At 37.0% G+C, this 21462-nt stretch overlaps 1 protein-coding gene and 1 non-coding gene across 5 annotated transcripts in view; one reads left to right on the forward strand and one right to left on the reverse strand.

The window, feature by feature from the left end:
* The window catches only part of LOC117394347 (thiamin pyrophosphokinase 1), a 125236-nt gene that overhangs the window by 82168 nt on the left and 21606 nt on the right, over positions 1-21462 (forward strand). For all 4 annotated transcript variants that reach the window (XM_059018705.1, XM_033992519.3, XM_059018711.1 and 1 more), the window contains exons 7-8: positions 5033-5179; positions 12728-12839. In XM_059018705.1, the coding sequence (XP_058874688.1) occupies positions 5033-5179; positions 12728-12839 (259 nt within the window). The remainder of the gene's footprint in view (positions 1-5032; positions 5180-12727; positions 12840-21462) is intronic.
* On the reverse strand, positions 21085-21212 carry LOC117395087 (U6atac minor spliceosomal RNA). Its single transcript, XR_004543464.1, has one exon. It is a non-coding gene; the product is annotated as a U6atac minor spliceosomal RNA (small nuclear RNA).

The raw sequence follows: 21462 nt of genomic DNA on the forward strand, positions 1-21462 counted from the left end.
AGAAGCAATTGATAGGTGTAACAAGGTCACAAAAATTACCAACAGAATGGCCCATTTCCTTCACTGCATGGTTTCACTGAATGCTACCCACGTTCACTATGAGGAATACAAAGAAGCATGAAAGAATAACAAAGGACCTACAATGAATAAAAAGGGGAGGAGGAAATGTCAAGATGATATGATTCCATAGTCAGCATACCTTGTTTTATAATGTAATGGAAAAAGTGTATTGTGTTTGTTGCAATTTTATTTCCAACTGTGTATCAAATTGTGCAGTGTATTTTGTATGCTTTTAGTGATTCAGATTCTCCCATTTCCATTTATACCCAAGGAGAGGCTGGCCTGCTTGTCAACATTTTGTTCATTGTGGGCAATGCTCAATTTCAGCACAACTAGGACAAAGTCAACATGCTGTATTTAAAACTACCATAAGACGAGCACAAAGAAGCAGATGCAGAAGTTGTTTTGTTTCCAATGAGCTTCTACAGCTGCAATGCCATTTCAAACACACAAAAGTACTTTGTTCATGTTTTATTTCATCTTAACAGTATCAAAAATACATTTTATGCCACTTTTTTTTTTTTTTTTTTTGGGTGAAAACCAGAACATATTTTATTTCGTCTGGGATACCAGCACCTGTAGGTGAAATTTCCATAAACAGGTCTTTGTTTTGTCTTAAACGTTAATTACGAGAACTACATTTCTCACTCAACAGGGTACAGACAGGGGCTCTTTAATGGAAAAGAAGGCTATAATTGAACTTCATTGTAAGGCTATTGTCAAACTCCTATTGAGAGCTGTGGGATGTTGGACATTTGCTCAGTGAGAAAAATAGGAAAGAAGCAAGCATTAAAAAAGACAGATATATTAGGTAGGAGGGGTTTATGCAAGCCATGCTGAACTTGATGAACTCTCTGAACTTCTAATGAAATTAAATAAGCTGACAGTACACTTTCCAACTGTATTGGAGTCTGCCTGGTGATAGGGAGGCAATTTGCTCTCAGAGGGAGCTGTAAAGTGTGAATTTCCATACCGAAATTAAAATACCAGACAGTACGTTCTCTTGGAAATTGATTCAGTGTCAGTAGCTGTAAATATCTCACTAGAACCCACCTTCAGCAGACATACAGACTCATTATGGTTGCATAACTAAAACCTAGTAGATTTAGTAAAAAAATACATTAAAAAAATCTCAACAAGGTAATTATAACTGCATAAATCCCTTTCCATAATTATGATGTGTCCTTTACAATTCATAAACAAAGTGCTTTTTCAAAAATATATGACATTTTTACATAATCAATACCTTAATTTAGCGCCTCTGCCATTTGCTTTACAGTTAGTGCAAAGCTATGAAAGCTAAAGCTTTCTTGCATACAGCGGCATTGGAAAATAAGTTATAATTAATACCTAGAGAATTGCAAATGTTAATGTAAATTTAAAAAACTCAATACACAAATGGAAACTTATTGGCATACTTAGAATACTAGTGCTTTTCCACTAACCCCACAAAAATGACTGTTTCTGTAAAAACACTTTCAAAATAACTAGAAATAAATTGACAACATCTGTGTGTTCCTAATACATTTATTATACCACATCCACTACTACTAAGAATTTTTTCTTCATACTATACAGAGTATAGAGGTAAAGAGCAACCACTAGAAGAAAGATTTTTGAACTGCCAGATTGTTGTTGTAGTTGTTTGTTTTCTCAATTTTCTTGGGGCTGTCGATTTCTTTCGCTAACGGTTTGTGTGTGTGTGAGTGTGATTGTGTTCGTTTTGGTTTATTTTGTGTTTTTGTTTTTTTTACTTTTTTTTTTTAGCCTATGTCTATAGAAGTGTTATATACATGGATTGTGATTGAAATTAAATTTAACTAACTCAGTACAGTAGCTCTTGGGTATAGTTGGGACTAAAGTATTTAAACCCAACTGTATAGCTAGCGTCATATAGTACAACTGATGAAAACTAGGCGGGGCTAAGGATTTATTTATTTATTTATTTATTTAGGATCTTTTATATATATATATATATATATATATATATAAAACATGCATGTTTTTAGCGGGGGGTTGGTTATAATTAAGTTTGTTTTGTAAACTGTGTGTGTTACTGTGACAGAAATACAACAATTCTTGGTTGTAAATGTCCTTCCCGACCTGTGAGGGCGCTAAGCAGCGAGAACAGAGTTCCCTGGATGGGCTGGCATAACAGTTTTTTCCCAGGGTTCAAGAGAAGTCAGCCAGCTAGGAAGGGGGGCGGGACTCCGTTGCAATAACGCATTGACCTGGAAGGGAAATGACATGGCAGCTGCAGATTGGAGAGTCGGTTGCACTCGTTTACCAAGGGGTCATGTGTGACAGCATAAAAGGGGACGGAGAATAACAATCTGTTCCTTCGCACTAGTTTGTGTAAATAAACTGAGAAGGACTGTGGTGTTTGTTTTGTCTTGTATTTGTCTTGTCTTGTCTTGCACATTATATCAGACAACAAACACAGTTCTGGAGCTGTCGCCAAGGGCCAGCACTAAGCCGGAATGACACTTCACCAATATTCACTAAATAAACTGTATCACCCACCAAGAGCACTACTGCACGCACCCAGGACTGGTGACCGTGTATGTATTATTGTGGGTCAGATATCGTGTTTATTAGTTGGCACTGCAAGCCTGTTATTGTTTACCCCGTGCAGTACACATTGTTGTGTATTGCCGCGGGATTTTTGTTTAGGTCACCAGACCTGGAATATAAAAGAAAGATTCACTTTTCCAAACTGGATTACAAGGCTCTGTCTGTTTAATTACAGTACTGCATCACTTCAGCACCTGTTTCATCTTGGACAGTCTTGAACACGAAGCAGCGTACTATCGATCCAGGCAGTGATGTAGCTAGGGGGGTGGTTTTAGGTGTTTGACACCCCCCCCCCCCCCCCAAATGAATTATTCAACTACGTGGGACAGTAAAACATATCAGCCATGTGGAAAAATCTTGATCCATCACCAGCACAACCCCGCCCGAAACGTAATCCATTGTATTGTGAAAAGAAGGCAATTTATTTCCCCCCACCCCCATATATACATACATTTTCCAATGACCTACCACATAGACCAAATGCATGTAATTAAGTGCTCATTAACAGACTTATCCAGCCACTCACACAAATCTGATGCGATAATTTGCATTTCTTTTTTTTTCTAGTAACATAGCACAGGACAAAAGCATCATTTAAATAACAAATGGCTGCATCAAATGAGAAAACAGTTTGAACAACAATAACTGCAATTTGTTGCTTTATAAGCTGTCAGTAGCTTTTGGATGAAATTATATTAGCATTTTGTTTTTCCTTGGGCTTTTGCCCAATAATGTATTCTATTGGTTTCATTATTTTTAACGATGCTGCATGTCAAGTATCCTAGGAGCAAGGAATGGACCAACTGGTGCAGTCTCAGATTTCATCATGGTTGTTTTTTTAAAACTCTCAGCTTTGCCGTCATACCAAGTTTTGTTTTCCACCTTTTGAAAAAAGCCAGAACACACACACACGTACGTTTACATTCCTTTATTTGTGGGGACTTCTCATTGACTCTCACTATAATTTTATTTACTATTTCTAACTCCAGTCAGACCAAACCCCACACAGTGTGAAAGGTGACAACAAACAAAATGTTTTTGCCCCTTTTTTTTTTGAAGGCATATTTAGTTCTTAAAAAGGTGTTTTACAAAGTGGGGATGTCCCCACAACATCGTTTTTTCAGGAGTTACTATCTTTGTTAGGACATTTTCTCATATTTTGTCTGCACATTGATAGCAATACCTGCCCACACACACACACACACACACTTACTTCCCGGAATGGCTGTATGTTAATTTGTCATAAAGGGGAGGGTAAATAGGCACTCCCTTCTTTTAAGTATGTAGGATAACTTATCACAACCAATCAACTGCCTGGAAACTAGTAAATCTGGTAATTACCCCAAATGTTTTTATGATCTCTATAAATACCTATTTGTTACAAAACAAAAAATACCATTTGATTTTGAATCTTGCCGCTTGTAGAGGGAGACAGAGCATTTCCTATAATTTGGTTCATAGCCTCAAATTATTTGTCAATTAATTGTTAGTAAAGTCCTGTGAATATTAACTGTTTCACTGACACAGATTGTTTTACAAGTAACTCTTACCGCACCCTTTGAGACAGTGGTGTCTATTCAATTGATCTAAACAGTGGTGGATGTACAAATACTACCACCATTTCAATTATTTTTCATATTTTTTTGTCAATTTTTTTAAAAAATAAAAAGACTAATATGCACTTAGTGAATAATTGATTTTTAGGAACTTGGTGCCTTTAATTATTATTATTTACTTCTTAGCAGACGCCCTTATCCAGGGCGACTTACAGTTGTTACAAGATATCACATTATTTTTACATACAATTACCCATTTATACAGTTATTTACTGGCGCAATCTAGGTAAAGTACCTTGCTCAAGGGTACAGCAGCAGTGTCCCCCACCTGGGACTGAAGCAACAACCCTCCAGTCAAGAGTCCAGAGCCCTAACCACTACTCCACACTGCTGCCCCAAACAGTGCAGGAGTTCATGTCGACCACCAGTCAGATCAGTAAACCCCAGAGATGTGGACACATTCCTGTGCTTTCAGGTTAAAGCAGACCGTTGTTGTTTTTTTCAGTTTATTAAAGCATTGGTAGGACTATAGCTTTGCCACAATATGATACCCTATTTTATACGCTAAAACAGCAGTACTGCATCCACATTACAGAAAGATTGCTTCAGGAGTGTTTAAAATCAAATGTCACCCCTTAAAAGCAGTTTCAGGTTACAATTTCGTCAATCACAACCTACAGTAGCTACAGGTTTAGTAATTCTAATGTTTGCTTTGCACGTGTTTAGGTGAAAGCTAAATGCAATTAACACAATGAAAATTAAAGTCTAAACTTGCCTTTACAAACAGGCTTAAATATTGTATGATGATATTGTAATTGATACACTTCCTTTGTAATTTGTAGGTCGATACCATAGTGACCCTTGGAGGACTCGGTGGACGGTTTGACCAGATCATGGCTACTGTCGAGACTCTCTTCCATGCCACCCACATGACTGACCTCCCAGTGTTGGTCATTCAGGGCTGTTCCTTGGCTTACCTGCTGAAGCCGGTAAGGATGTTATAAGTTTCATTTCAGTATGTATTTCCTTTCCAAACTTATACATTTCAAACTTTGCCATATTAACACTTTTGGGTTTTTTTTTGTTTGTTTGTTTTTTTCAATCAAATCTATTCAATAAATCTGTACAAAAAAGCTGTAGAACTATAAAGTAAAATACAGTTTCGTGCATATTTACTTAAACGATGTCACTTACTGTAACTGAGCAAAATAAAACATACACTTAAGATGAAACAGAAAAATACAGTATAATTGTAAAAGTGAGTAAATTGACACCAAATTTTTTAAAAAGACGTATTCTTATTAGCTACAGAACAAAAAGGATAGCATATACTGCTTAGGATTAGATTGGTCATCTGTCATTGTCAATTAATGCCTGAAGATACTTGGGGGTGCAATCAGTCCACAGCATGTATCACAAGTTGGTCCAGGTGTCGCCTGATGTCAAGAAAACATGATTCAAGTCATGGTCTCCTGTGGCGTTGTAGTAAAAAGGATTCATGTGTGTTCTGTTATCTGTGCTCTGTGGAGAAGCAGGCTCATTTGCTTCAATGGTAAAGGTGAAAGTTAAGCTGTGCTGTTCCATTACAATCTAAATGTTATTTGCCAATGCTCAGGTAGTCAATCTAATTAAGGTTATAATGTTTTTTAGATGATCAGTATAATCAGTGTTCTTCACTGTATAAAAGTTGCAGTTTACCAGATTACCAATAGCTGTACCCCCCTGAGTTGTGTCCTAGTTTACAGTTTCCTTGAAACCCTTCAGTGCACAGACATATTGTATCTGAATTGTGTTCAATATTCACTTCACTAATTAAGACTTGTAGTTGATTAGGAAGAGGATGTTGGAATTTCCATTTAAATATTTTATTTGAATTCATTTTAATTTCAGATTTTGCTGGACATGGTTATTGAGGCTGGCAACTGAGAATGCCTGCTGTGTCATGGGGCTTACGAGGCATGGCTTAGCAAAACAAACATAATTCAACAAGCCCGTCACATTTCCAAGGCAGTTATTTCTGCATGAGTTTTAGTCCCATGCAGATGCATGGGACCAAAACTAATGCCGAAATCCCATGCAGTGCCCCCCCCCACCCACCCATTGCAATATGAACAGGGGTTGGGGGTGGAGTACTACAACAACAAAGGGGATAACAATTCAGATTAATAAAAGGGAACAATGCTTTTCAAAGCCTTACGTGTATGGGTATGAACTACTTAACTAATGTAGTCTACTTTTTGTTTGAAGTCACTTAGTCTCATTTTATATTTCAGTCATCACATCCTGGTGACTTTTTTAAGTGGTCTCAATATAGCTCTCAGCACTATGTGTAACCTCCAGGTACATCTAACCTCCAGGTACATCTGGCACACCAGAGTATAACCATTAACATGCTCCCAATAATAATTAATGGTTAGACTACCATGCTGTGGGCCTTGTTCTGTATGGAAAAACTGGGACACAGTAATAAAAAAAAACGTGGCATCCCCTTGGTAGCAGTCAGGCAGCACTTTCCTATCTGGCTTCTGCATAATTTATCTGCTTTGTTCTCTAGAGCATGGCTTTAATAGATTGAACAATTATTCAATCTATTTACGCAATGAGTAAATAGCATTCCAGCTGTGCAATTTTAGCAATTAGCCAATAAGTCTGTGAAGAATGTGACAAATTAATTAGTATCTATTGCATTTATATCACTGTATTCATTGACACATAGAAGTCAGGCTGAAAGAACTAAATTTATTTGGCCTAGAATGAAGAAGAATTAAGGAGGGGGGGGGGGGGGGGGGTCATGATTGAAGTCTTTTAATATCTTAAAAGGAATCTTTAAAAATAAAAAGTATATGTATATGTGTGTATATATATATATATATATATATATATATATATATATATATATATATATATATATATATATATATTAAGTGAAGATAGTCTTAGGACAAAGGGAAGGAGATGCTTGAAACACACTTTAAAAAAAAAACAAAACAAAAAAAAAAACATAATTTGCTGAACACCTAAAAATGGTCAATTAAATTGATTAAAATTAACCTGTGGTCTATTTTAACATGTTGATTGCTGATCAAACATGTGTTGACAATCTTGTAACTGACACACAAATAAATGATTGCCAATTTAAGATAAATCAAATGCTTGTGTATTATCAGCCTAATAGTGTGCAGTTCATCTTTGGTAAACCCTTGATCATCATGCAACTCAAATTGACAAAAAGCTTTTGGCAGGAGAAGGAAGAAACGTCTGAAAAGAAATTGGGTATTGAAACATAGAAAACATGTTGTTTTTTTTCATTATAATATAAAAGCTATCTCTAGTAAACTCAGAAACTCAGTCCTTTATTTATTTAAACCCCTTTGTTGCTATGTCAACATCAATTTAGTTGTCCATTTTTTGGCTTTCTTCTTTATTTCCTTAAATACAGCTCTTACTCTAGAGGAGAACATCTCATGCCCATGAAAAGTTTCTTTGCTTATACAAAGCACAATTGCGGTAAGCCATCTGTGTTTAGCAGAAGTATTGCCGAGCTTGCAATAAGTATCAGTAAACTTCCCAAAGGAAGTTCATTAAGAAGCTGGGTTCTTTACTAATACATTCTCTCTTTGGCAAACACTGATACATTTATTTTCATTTGTAATTTAGAGAAACTATTAAAGTATATTGGATGTTGACGACTTTTGTGTGCAAATCCTACACATTGCGTCACGATTTACCCAGTGCGTAGAAATGCAACAGGAATACAGCATCTCTTGTTACTGCTTCTGGGAACATAGGTCTTTGTAGAATTGATTGTCCTCATGATGTTCAATTCAGAAAAGGTCCTCTTTGCACAGCTATTTAGTGCAGAACACCCCATGACCTTGACAAGTTTGGTTCCATATACAAATCAGGCAGTTCAACCTAATTTCTTTCTCCTGTATTGGGTGCCTAGTTTAAGTGCTGCTGTTGATTCCCTGTTTTATTAGCAGTAAAGTTGTTTAGTAATGCGTAAGCAAGTACAGCATTGAGTACCACTTTAACGTTTAAAATAACACTGCGCAGGTAAGAAATTAAAGTTACTTTCACCTCTGACTGTAGCATCTACTTTGACTTCAATTCGGGTAAAATCTGCCAATCTGATTTAGACATTGCCGGAACTGTATATATATCTATATATACTGTGTTCTTAAATAGTAAATGTAGTGTTATTTTTATTTGTTTTGCAAAACAGAAATGTTATGTTTCACTTTCATTGCATTTGCACTTTTATTAAGTCTGTAATACAATGATGCATTTACGAGATTGTGCTTCAGTCCATTTGATTTCAGATAATGTATTTTTTTAATCTTTTCTCTTTTACACAAAACAATATTATATTTATGTATTTCCCCTTTGTGTAGGTTCATAATGGAATGAAAACATAAAGTAACACACAGACATATTGTTAGGTTGCTGCTGCAGAGCGTATTGTGAATGTGTTTTTTCTGCATCCTTAATAAATTATTTTCATTTTGGTAAATTAAGTGGTATTAAGTTATTCTGTCATTCTTTTTTCTGCTATCAGTCTTTCTGTCCTATCAATCTGATATATCTGTCTGTTTGACGGTAGGCAATTCTCGATTTGAGACTTTAGTGCTCAGTTTTACAGTGAATTTACCAGGTGAATTCATTGACGTTGCTTGCAAAAAGTGATGCTGTGTGCTGGGAATGAGTGGAGATTAGAAGCAATGCACACAGTATTTAATCACGCAGCGACTTTCTGATATGAATTAAGAAGCTCTAAAAGTATTGTAGCGATCCATGTAATTGTGTTTATGTACTGTATTCCTACTGTTTCTACTGTGGTTGTGTACTGTAATTCCTGCTGTATTGTGTTCCCTTCCCACTCTGTATTTCTCGCTGTTTGCTTGTCTACTCTCTATCTGAGCCTGCGTGTGGTGCCTCCTGTGTCTCCCCTGTGATTGTTGTTTGTCTGTGCCCATTGGTCCTGGTGTGCGGCTGAAGATGTGTATAAATTCCGGTACCCAGTTCAGCATAAAGGGGCGGAGCTAAGTTATAAAAGGTGCTGTACCGCCAGTTATGATGTTCTGAAAGCAGGTTACTGTATTTGAATTCTGTAACTGAATCCTCTGTTGCTGACCGAGCTGTGGACTCGGGGACTGGGTGCGGAGAGAGCGTCCAGTGGTGCTGTAACAGAGCGGTCGACTCTGGTTTGGGTGCCTTTGCTGAAACACTAGAGTGTGGTTATAACTTATATGATTATTATTTTTCATTCATTTATGTTTTCAGTGAACTCAAAATTATTAAGGTGACCAATGCTGTATTTCTTTCAGTGCAAGCAAATACAAATTCCAGAGATTCAGGGAGTTCATAAAAATCAGATTATGTATTTTTCAAGAATGCAGTTTTAGAAATGTATATCTACAGTGCTTAAAAAAACTTAGAACACGGTTTAAAGTATTAAAGAGAAATAATTATTTACTTGTTTACCATGTTGACCTTATTTATTCCTTATAAAACTTAATGCAAAATAGCTGCAGTAGGGTTTGTGTGGGGGTGTGTTTTACAGCCAGTTGGGTTTGTGGGGGGGGGGGGGGGGGGGGGGAGATGTTTACGCTGCAACCTAACTGAGAAATCCAGAGCAGAGGTGGGCGGGCTACTGATCCTAGAGAACAGAGACCAGCTCTGCTTCTGGTGCCGTCCAAGCTGTGTGACTCATCCTCTCTCCCAGCTGCAGCGCTTTAACTGCATGAGCCACTCGAGGACCCCCATTAGAGAAATGCTTTGCCTGTTTTTTTTTTCTGTCAGCACTAGTGCCAGTGGTCAGCATAACCGGATGTGGCCTCATTTACATTTTAAGTTTGAAAGCACAGAGGATTCCATTATGAAAAGGGAACATCAGTAGCAACTGGTGAAGGAGACAGAACAAGTGAGAGAGAGAGAGAGACTCGCACACACACATGAGCAGGCAGACAGCAAAAAAAAAAAACTCACTTTTTTCAACCAAATTTGTAATTTTATATATATATATATATATATATAAAAATAAACAATAAGCAATGTAGCTACGTAAAATGTTATATATTATGGGCCTTCGTTATCTGGTCTGCAGAATCTAGATTTGTGCGTGATGCCAATTCATTTGATATCTTTTGCATCAGATTCATAGTGTTAACAGGGTCTGTAAATCTCACATACTTCAACCTTGCCTAGCTCACTTTTGAACATATGGTGTTTGTCACTTTTTATTAGACAGATATTTGTTTTGATTATGTAGAAGCTGCTTTGTATTGGTTTTCAAAGTGATACAATGTAATAATTTCAGTGGTAAGATGCTTCCTGTACTGAAAAACAATGTAAAGTTGATTTTATCATGAATAAAATCCACCCTAAAACTGTTTGCTGTATTGGACATAGAGATGGGTGTGACAGTTTTATATTCCAAACTAGCAATGTATTTATGACTGAATTTATGTGATCTACAAATGTTACAGACAGTGTGTTTTATGGCAAACTGTGTGAATCCTAGACTTCTATATGAATAGCTTTGTATAACTAACTTGAGATTTGAGGTAATGTACTGACAGCATTTTATAAATTAATTAAATGTGATGTCTAATTTATAAATATGAATTAAAGTGAACTAGCAAAGCTTTTGAGGGTGTGTGGCAAAGTGGTGAGTGGATACGGGTGAGTGCAGTGAGGTACAAATCACACAGACAATTACTAACAGGGGCAAGGGTGTTTATTGATAAATTACTACAATGTCCAGAGCCTTAAGGCAAAAACACCTGTAAATAATAATGCTGGAAGTGATTACAGCGGCGTGTATCACTTCGGTTTTGTAAAATCCCACGGGTTTGACCCGCAACCAAAAAGTCCAGTTTTATCACCCACACAAAACACAAAGACACAGACACAGTTTCTACGGTGCGTGATTTAAGTGCTTGTGGTGAAAAGACAGTTCTCAGTGGAAAGTGAAGTGTTGGTGTCCGGGTTTAATGCTGGGCTGCAGCTCCGGATCGTGTTAGTAATCTTTTAACAAACGAAACAAACAAAACAAACAAACAATGTTTACAAGACAGACTAACAGAACACTCATGGTTATTACATGCAGGGACTCCTTTTAGGTTCTTTCCTAACCATTCACAAAAGGAACAGATCACGTCCGCTATGACCCCTATCTATATCCTCGCTCATGACCCCTAGGTTAACGAGCGCATCCACTCCTCCAATCCTCAGATGCCACACCGTTTACCGTCTGGGTCACTGAGTTTGGATACCGTAGCTTCGCCCCTTTTCTAAATGACCGACCTCCACCTAACCCTGGGAATAAACTGTCATGCCATTTAGTCCAGGGTACTCTGTTCCTTTTACACAGTGCCCTCACAGGTCGAGAGGGAGATCTAACACCAAGAATCATTCGATCTCTGTCACAGGGTGCTAATAGTGAAGTACGGACACTCACAGACACCACATTTTATGTTTATTGAGAAATAAAATTTGAACCTCTTAACATTTTCTTATTAGTGGTCTCCGATTTGCAAGTATGGAAATACATAGGTGATTCAGTCATGACAACTCTTAAACCCCTGAAATATACATTTTACAGTGTGATATACAGTACATCTTATTTTAAAATTGACTAGTGCCGATGGTTGTCAGGTACAGACAGGATTACTTGTCAGGCTGTCTTTTTTTCTCTTTTATTTCACTGGTATGTGGGAGTTATAGGATCTGCTTGTCAAGTTTTTTGTATTTACTGACAGGTTCAGAGAGCTTCCTGTTTTACAGAGCTTCACTTGTGGTGTCATCAAGTGACAGATTTGATGTTTCTCCTTTTTTGTGTCATCTTGGATGTTGTTTAGTTTTAAAATGGAAATGTGCCCCAGTCAAACTTTCTTTTTTCATATAAACTTGTACTGTGTGTATTGTATAATTAGTGTGTTTCTGAATTAGTTTTGTTATCGTGTGAATCACAAAGAGAACGTGATTGAAGGGCTATGGAATGGAAAGATGCCAGTTAAACAAGCAGTAATATAATGTAAGTGCAGCAGTGCCCTAAATCTGAATATTTTTCAGGGAAAATGATTAACCATTTGAAAGCAGCAAAAGTAAAACTGGACAGTGAGAATAGAATCTGTGATGATCTGAAAAGCAAGGGAAGTCCAGCAAGCCAACAAGAAGAAATCGTTCCTGCTGTAACTGTTCAGATTTCAAGTTCCTTTTTTTTCACAAGTGCCTTGTAATTTTATGAACAGTATTGCAGTTATAGAATACTTAACAAAAGCAAAGGGAACATTTATTTACTGGTTATTTGCATTTCTTATTCTGCACAGCCAGTATATGAATAAGCTGGTAAGAGAACAAGAGCAAGAGATTTGTTCTAGTTGTTACATTACTTACTGTGGAATTGCTCTGCAACATTCAGGCTCTGGGCATTTGCAGCAAACAATACAGACAGGTGGTCTTCATAACAGGTGTAACTGCATTCCAAACTAAACGATCTGTACATTAAACAAACGTCTCTGTTTCCCTGGCAGGATAAACGGCACACTTTGAATGTGAACACGGGATTGGAGGGGGATTGGTGCAGCCTTATTCCAGTGGGGGGGCCCTGCAAGACCACAACCACCGGCCTCAAATGGAACCTCTGTAAGTGGCTCTTCTTTATCTTTCAGAGAAGAACGTCTTTCAAGAACATGGTCAGCCATTTCTAATTGGAAGGAGGGGGAGTAGCCTGAAAGCAAACCAAGGTTCCATGGCTGTACCTGGCTGTGTTCTGACACAAATATTTCACAGAAAATACCTCTGCCTTATTTGCTGCTTTTAACAGCAGTTGGCGTAATCATGCTAACAGTTTGACTTTTATTGTTCAGATTCTGTTTTCACACTAAGCTTAGATGTAGTATTGAATACGCAGCCCTGATACAATGTTTTCACTGAATTGTGAAAATACATAAATTTCAGCAAGGGGAAGTAAAAGTGCATTCAATTCGTACTGCATAATGTAATATTTGATAAATACCTTGGCAGCAGAACAGTCATGTTGAAATAGACCTTATCTAATACTATTTCTTAAAATAATACCATTTGATTTGGGTGTTGCGCATGTATGAAGTCACCACACAGAATGATTTAATGTATACTAATCAACTCTTTTCAGTGTAAGCTCTTTGAGTGTAAAAGTAGTATTTGTACAATCTACGGCGAACTTCTCTGCATCGGTACACTGACTTTTGGTGAAAAATGTTGATTTTAAAAAGAGTATTGCCTCTTTGATAGCTGCTTCGGGTGCTTGTGCTTTACTTCATGGCTCCTGGTTGGAACAGCACCAGGTAATGCTTTTCATGACTCATCTGACTGTGAGGGAAAGTCTGTCTCTGGAGAGGATAAAGAAGCAACTTAAAAGGGATCTGCAAAGTCGAAACCCTTTTAATAAGATTGGTGCAATAGGAAATTTAGGTTTTGTAAGACAGCAACTGTGTTACAGATGCATCATTTCTGTCAGTTTCTATTATCAGAACCTAGATCTTTCTTTTCCAATCCATTTAATTTGGTACCATTTATATGTTGGCTGCTTTGTTCCATCCCAGAGCTGACTGCACGTCAGGGGCTGCTGTTTTTAAGTGTTTGATAAGCAGGTTGACATTTTTGTTGTATCCTTATAGCGAGGAACCAAATAAAAAAAACTGTAATAAATACGACTGCTGTTTTGCAGAATTCCATAAATATCACTCATCTTGATCACAGTTTTTTTTTTTTTTTTTAATATTATTTTCATGCTGCTTGTTCTTCTGAAAGGAGCAATATTCATGCATGTTTCATTCCACGAGTTGGGTCGTGCTTTAAGATCCTGTTCAGTAGGAATAATCAATGTATAAGGTGATTAGAAAGTAAGTTTACCACAACAACACACCATATCTCATATGGTAAACTGACTTTCTAATCACCCTATATGTTAAAGCAGATGCTTCCTTTGATCTTTTTGCACAGAGAATAATTCCAAGAAGCACTAGAAAACTTATTTCTTTGAAAAATGCATGAAGAAGTATGATCTTGGTGCTTCCCTTGTGTTTTCTTAAACCCTACAAGAAAAGTAGCAAATCCCTCAGCGGAATATTATGACAGAAATGCAGCTGCTAACTGATTAACTTTTTTTATTTCTTTTCTGCTTGTACTTTTCTGAACAATTGTTTGTTTATTTCTGCTGCTGTGCTCCCCATTCAGGTCCCTCACCCTCTTTCTGTTTGATCCTCACAGATCGTTGTGTTTCAGGCTGGCACCAGGTCCCTTAGGTCTTACTTCCTTCTGCCTCCTAACCAATGCCATGTCATTTGCAGTTTATCAGCAGGGATAATTACTTGCGATGTCTGTCGCCTGAGTTATGGATATATGACAAACAGTGCCCCCGTAGGGTGTTTATTAAGAAGCTCTAATGGCATCTGCTCATTGGCAGCCGATCTTGATTTGCATTGCTGGTGGGCCACGTGAATAACCAATAAGGAATGTTTTAAGAATCTGTCGGCTTTACAAAACCAATTTAATACTACGGAGGATTTCAGGGTACTTGTATATAATGCTGATTAAGAAATTAGCTGGGAAATTGGTCTTACTTGACTAGTTTTATAGTTTTTGCCTCCCATTATGATTGAGGGTTTTCAAATGACAGCTGGAGTATAAGGTGAATTTATAGTACAGCCTAAGGATGATGCAGGCTAATTGTGAATATGTTATCTGGGGATATTCAGGGGCTTCTGATTATTCCTGTGGTGTAGATATAAGACATTTGATATGTATACATTGCATTATTTGCAACTATGATTAATGTTAGTTATAATGAGTTGTTTTGTGCCTAGTTTCAGAGATTAAATGTTGTTGAGGCCTAAACTGCGTTTGGATAATAATGCTTCAAGGGTTATTAAAAAGACCGATAATGATAACACCCCATTTTTCATTATGCTTTGTTAAATACAGAAATACTAAAAGAAACTTCAGTGACAAACAACTAGTCTTTTTTAATGTCTTCAATGTGTGTAAATACAGTCGGCGCCACTTTATCAAGACACCTCGAGATAACTAAAAATTTCATGAATGAGCGGCTGTCCCAATTAAACAAGAGGCATTTGAGACGACATTAGTCACAATTCTTTTTTCTAAATGAAAAGAAAAATAACGAAATCACATCACATTATGATTAAATGTTGATACATAATTAAAAAATACGAGTCAATTGGGTTATTTTTTTATTCCTAAACAAAATGAATTGCTGTTTTTTATTTCTACATGAAATGAAAAATAATTAAATTGCATCTACCTGCGAGGTTGACCCACCAACTTTCTTTGCAACAGCAGCCTGAGAAACCACAGGAGACTCCAGCTCCTTCAAGAGTTCAATGTGGTTTACGCAAGTCACAGTATAATCACGTACTAACGTACTCACTGCACTGTACTACGCAGACCTGTCTTGCTCTGAAAAGTGATCTCCATTCATCATTTGAAAATACTGTATCCCAATTAACTTACTAAACTGTACATCAGCTATTGCTGATTTACTTATAGTGGTTAGTTAATGGTAACCTATTAATAAACTAATAAAACAAAGGTCAGCTAAAACTGTCAAAACATCAGATCCCTACTTCAGAATTATCAGCTCCTAGTTGATCATAGGGCAGCAGTGTGGAGTAGTGGTTAGGGGTCTGGACTCTTGACCGGAGGGTTGTGGGTTCAATCCCCAGTGGGGGACACTGCTGTTGTACTTTACCTAGATTGCTCCAGTAAAAACCCAACTGTATAAATGGGTAATTGTATGTAAAAATAATGTGATATCTGTATAATGTGAAATAATGTATAATGTGATATCTTGTAACAATTGTAAGTCGCCCTGGATAAGGGTGTCTGCTAAGAAATAAATAATAATATAAATTGGGTTCAATTGGTTAAGCAAAGTCGGTTAACTCGACTGGTGAATAACTCGATACCTTTGCTTAATTCGACAGACAGTCTTAGTCCCTGATTTTCACCATATAATATATATATACATCCTGCCTCTTTTATTTTTTTTATTTGACACCACGCTTTACTCGTAACTCGACACTTACTACTGGTACCGAAGGGATAAAAACTATTAAACTCGACACCGTCGTTTCATGTTCCTGAACGCTACTTGACACTCTTGTTTCACGTGACTGATCTCTGACAGGAAACTGATCGTTCATTCATTCATTCACAACTACCAAGTGCAGCTGGTTACAGCATCAGTTCACAATGAGCTCAATTGGCTTTAAAGCTCAGGTTATTCAGGATAACAAGCTTGTCAGCAGGACTTTCAAAGTCAGTGTTTTTGTATGAGAAACAATTGAAAATACTTGAGTTCCATGTGAAACTGTAACTAAACGTGTAGTCAGCAGTTTGTGGTTGGATTGTTTTTGTAAAAATAATCCTGTAGTTATTTTATTAATTCTTATTTTAATTGAACTATATGAGTTGTACCGAGTTTGTACAGTACTGTATACTGTAATTGATTCACTGCAGTTCTTTCACCCGTTTAGACTTGTAAATCCTGTAATACTGTAAACATGTGAGTTCTATTACTAGTATGTTAATGCCATGGCTCATGTGCACCCGTGGTTAACTCGACGCCTCGGATAAGTCAACACTAAATGGCATCCCTGTGAGATGTGGAGTTAACTGAGGGTGACGGAAATTTGTATACCTTTTTTTTATTCATTTCTAAACAGGATAACACTTGTACAACATGTGTTTGTTAATTAGTATACTAGTTTACAGTTATTAAATTAAACATAAAAGTACCACTTAAAATAAAGCGTGACCAAAACTAAGCATATTCACACAGATTCTAGGTGATATTTGCCTATTCTTGTGGGGGTTGAACTGTCTGACCAGACACATTTTTATTTTGTTTCTTTCAATTCATATTTATACATCGACTTGAATTCTATGCGGTTCTCCCTACAAGTTTCAGTAAACTGTTCAGATGCTGCACATCATGTATTGCACAGTGCACGCTCTACAGCTTCAAGAGAGTTTTAGCTTTGAAAGGGTTATCCAACTATGAGGAGTTACAGTGATTTGAAAGAAAAAAAACATTCAGTGGCGCTGTCTGACAGAATTTCTCTTTTGTAAATTTCATGTATTTAAAGTGGTAATCACAGCCTCAAATCCTGGCAAGACTGTCAGACTCTGAGAGACCCTAATTCTATAAAGCAAAACAAAATACATTTTCTGTGCTTGACACACGTCTTCTCCAGGATTTAACATGTGTCACTATTATGAAGTGCTTTGGACCTAGGAGCAGTACTGTTTCAATTTGTAGCTTTCTAAAGCCACCCAGTAATCACAGTGTTTTTTTGTTTCTTTCAATTAAAATAGCCAGTTTTGATGATGATACAGAAGCAACCTATTTTTTAAAATAACATTTTAATTTCTAAATATGAGCCTACTGACTCTCTAAATCCACTCTGTCCTCTGATTTCACCACCATAACCCATGGGTGTGCCTGAGTCAATGCAACACTCCCAGCAAAGGAATCAGGTTTTTATTTCCATTAAATAATAATGATCAGCACGGATGGCATATCCTGTAGTTAAAAAAAAATATATATAAATACATCCATTCAAAGATATACAGAAGAACCTATCCTATCCGAACCTGTAATATACGATACCCTCTATTAACCGATGGATCTCTGGCACGTGTCATTTACACAAGCTGCTACCAACTGAACAGTACAGATGGAAACTGAGCAATGCACATTTTATTAAGGGTCTAAAGTAGTAAATTCCGGTCTTAGCAGAACAGAATGGATTTAGTTGCAGATAAAAAATAAAAAAAATAAAAGACGGTGTATTTGGGAATCCAGTTTCACATCTTACATGCTGTCTTTTTTAAAGTCTTGAGAAATACAGATGTAGTTTGACAAGTGTGAACTAATTAATTTTCAACACTATGGTTCACACAGTTGTGCATCACAGATCATTCCTCATCAGAGTAGAGCAGTTTTAACATTAGTCCTAAGTTTTCACGGTATGTATGTGTATATATATATATATATATATATATATATATATATAAATATATATATATATAAATATATATATATAGTTTCTTTTTATAGAGCGCTAGCATTTTCTTTTACATTACTATTCATAGTCTATCCCTTTTTTATGCAGCTAAATTGCGTTTCACACTCATTTGGCAGTCGGATACCAGGGGCATGAATAAAATAACAACTTGTTCTTTTGTCTGTTACAGTGTAATTACTTTTAGATACAAGGGTTCTAGCTGGGTCCTTTTAGGCTGCTGGCTTTGCAGAACAAACTACAGCCTTTCAGACAGCAGCTCCCACTGTGCTGTCATGTATATTTGTTCTGTCATTGTGCATCTGCGTATGTGGCTTAGTAAGAACTGAGCAATAGAAAAATAGAGAGAGACACAATATCATAAATTAAGAAATCTTGGATTATCATCACAACTCGGCCACATGTCACCTCTGGAACACCTATGGGTCCTAGAATGCCCATGGGCTCCTTTCTTAATGATTCTTGGAATGTCTGGCAGCATCTGAATGACAAAATGACAGGGTTTATATTGTAGTTGATTTGGGAGCTGATTTGACGGGCAGATTTGTATCATTTTAAAAGTCATAAATGCACAGAACTGTTTAAATTTAAAATTATTTCCAATCCATAACTCTGTCTTTAACCCTCTGTGGTCGTGGTGTGTGTTTTTTTTTTCTGGGATAAAACTCCACAACTGCATATTTTTATTATTGGGAATTGTAACTGTCACTAGAATCATTCACACTACCAGTAAGAAAAGAGGAGAGGAACTGCAGTTAGAAAAAAATTAACAACTGAAGCTAACACCAAACAGCATAAAGTGGTTTTATCATTTCCTACTACAATAATAATGTTTTATAATATATTTTTATGCCTTTATATGCTTTTAGTAAAAATTCAACTGGTTTCATTACCAAGCAGCACTACCAAAATGTTAATTCTGCTTCAACCCAGGGCCGGATTAAAGGACGAGGAGGCCCTACGCTAACCCATATTTTGGGGGCCCTATGCACAATAGCTTGTGAAACGGTGTTGTAATTAACAGCCTGTAGGTAAATTGTATCTGCAAGGACAGCTTTCAGTTCTATGTCAGATGCATGTTTACCATTTAGACCTTGCAAAACAAATACAATGTGTAACACATACTGATCTTGGGCATCAGTCGACTGTCGGCAACCAGACTGTTTTACTAATTCCATAATCTACTGCTCGTGATACTCGACAGCTTTAGGTAAGTATTCACGTCTCAGCTGGGCTAATGAAGGAATCGCTCCACCATTTGCTACACTCTGAAGAATTTACGTAAATTTTGGTTGTCCAATTTTTCAAAAGGGATATTTGCGCTAACAAACACCTCTGTCAGGTCAAAATGTAATGTGTTTCACAGTTTTCAGTGGACTTTTGGAACATGGAAGTCACCATTTTTTGTTTCTTTGCAAGTAAAGCAGTTGCGATACTACACTGGATTTCCACCTTTGTCTTTCGGTGAATACTTGAATCTAAATGCCTGTCAACAGACGATTTTTGTTAGTGATCTACAGTAATGTTGCAGGACGTACAGAAGAGCTAACCTCCATCGCTGTGTAAAACGGCTGGATGCTGCTTTTACGCAATCTGCTGCAGACACATTTTTATCCATTTTCTTGCTTGCAGTGTGTAAACTGAAATAAGTGAATGCATAAATTGAGCCCGATTCATAGATTTTATCCTGCAGACTGATGCCTCTGACGTAGGACTAGGGACGGATCTCTCCCAGGAGGTAGAGGGTGAGGGGCGTTTGGTATTGTACATTAGCAGGAAGCTGCTTGCGTGAGAGACTCAGATGAGGTATGCTGTAATCAAGAAAGAATGAAGTTTCTGTGTGCCTCTCTTCTGTGTGCCTCTCTTCTGTGTGCCTCTCTTCTGTGTGCCTCTCTTCTGTGTGCCTCTCTTCTCTTCCTGCCTGGCCGCCCACATGCAGTTTTTTTTAAAATGTCCGCAAAACGTCCCTATGCGTATAGGTTAACCCGGCCCTGCTTCAGCCTTATTGGTTTATATAACATTTTAGTTCAACAAATAATTTACATTAAACAACGTAGTTCTGATAGATTAACTGTGGCAGGTGTTTAATGGAAAATGTGGATTTGTGTGGGCATTTGTTTAGATGTGCAAATCTATTATTTTCTATTATATATATATATATATATATATATATATATATATATACACACACATACACACAAACTTTAATATAAAGTACCCTTTTTACCACTCCAGTCTTTCAAAATATAATTATACAGCCTATAACTCTTGGAAGAGTTGAGTGCTTTCTATTGCACCAGAACGTCATTGACCTGTATGAGCTATTCACTTGGTTCCATGATATATACCAAATGTCACAGACTATTTAAGCACTAATTTCTGCAATAACTAAATGGATAAATAACCCTCCTGTACAATGTCCATTAAAAGTTTGAAGCAGTGACTGAACTGATACTTCGTGATATAAAACTGAAACTGAACACAAGATTCCAGGCAGTAAACTACAGTATTTCTACCACCATTTTTTGTATTCCTTTTTTCTTAAAATGATTTATTATTATTATTATTATTAGTAGTAGTAGTAGTAGTAGTAGTAGTAGTAGTAGTAGTAGTAGTAGTAGTAGTAGTAGTAGTAGTAGTAGTAGTAGTAGTAGTAGTCCTATTTAAGGGCCTAGTAGGCCGGACTACACCGACTGCCCAGTGGGCCCAAAGGCGGCCGGAGAAAAAATTCAATTTAGCACCCCTAAAATAGGGGTGCCAACAAAGACTAGGCCTTAACTAATTAAAGAAAGAACCGGTAAAAAACTTGGTTAGAGATGCCACAAAGTAAGTGGCAAAGCCTTAACCGTATGTGTGTTGAAGGCCACTAGGACCTCTTCCATCCTTGTCAAGGGGAGTGCTAACCTTCTCTCCTTTCAAAGGTCCTGTGTTTGTTACTCCTGGCTATTCACATGCCTTGTGTTGTCCAGAACACTGCAGTAACCTGACATCAGGCCCATCAGGGGGTAACAGCAGCTCAATTCCGTATTCAACTTGGCGATTTAGCTCTTCACAGTCAAATTCAAAAGAAAGGATAGTATCCATTGGATAGTGTTGTCTCTTTATTGTAAGTACCATTAATGTGAAATTATTTATTTTGATTTACATTGAAAAAATATGTTTACATTATGTTGGCA

The sequence above is a fragment of the Acipenser ruthenus genome, chromosome 3 (genome assembly GCF_902713425.1).
Source record: "Acipenser ruthenus chromosome 3, fAciRut3.2 maternal haplotype, whole genome shotgun sequence".
Taxonomy (NCBI): domain Eukaryota; kingdom Metazoa; phylum Chordata; class Actinopteri; order Acipenseriformes; family Acipenseridae; genus Acipenser; species Acipenser ruthenus.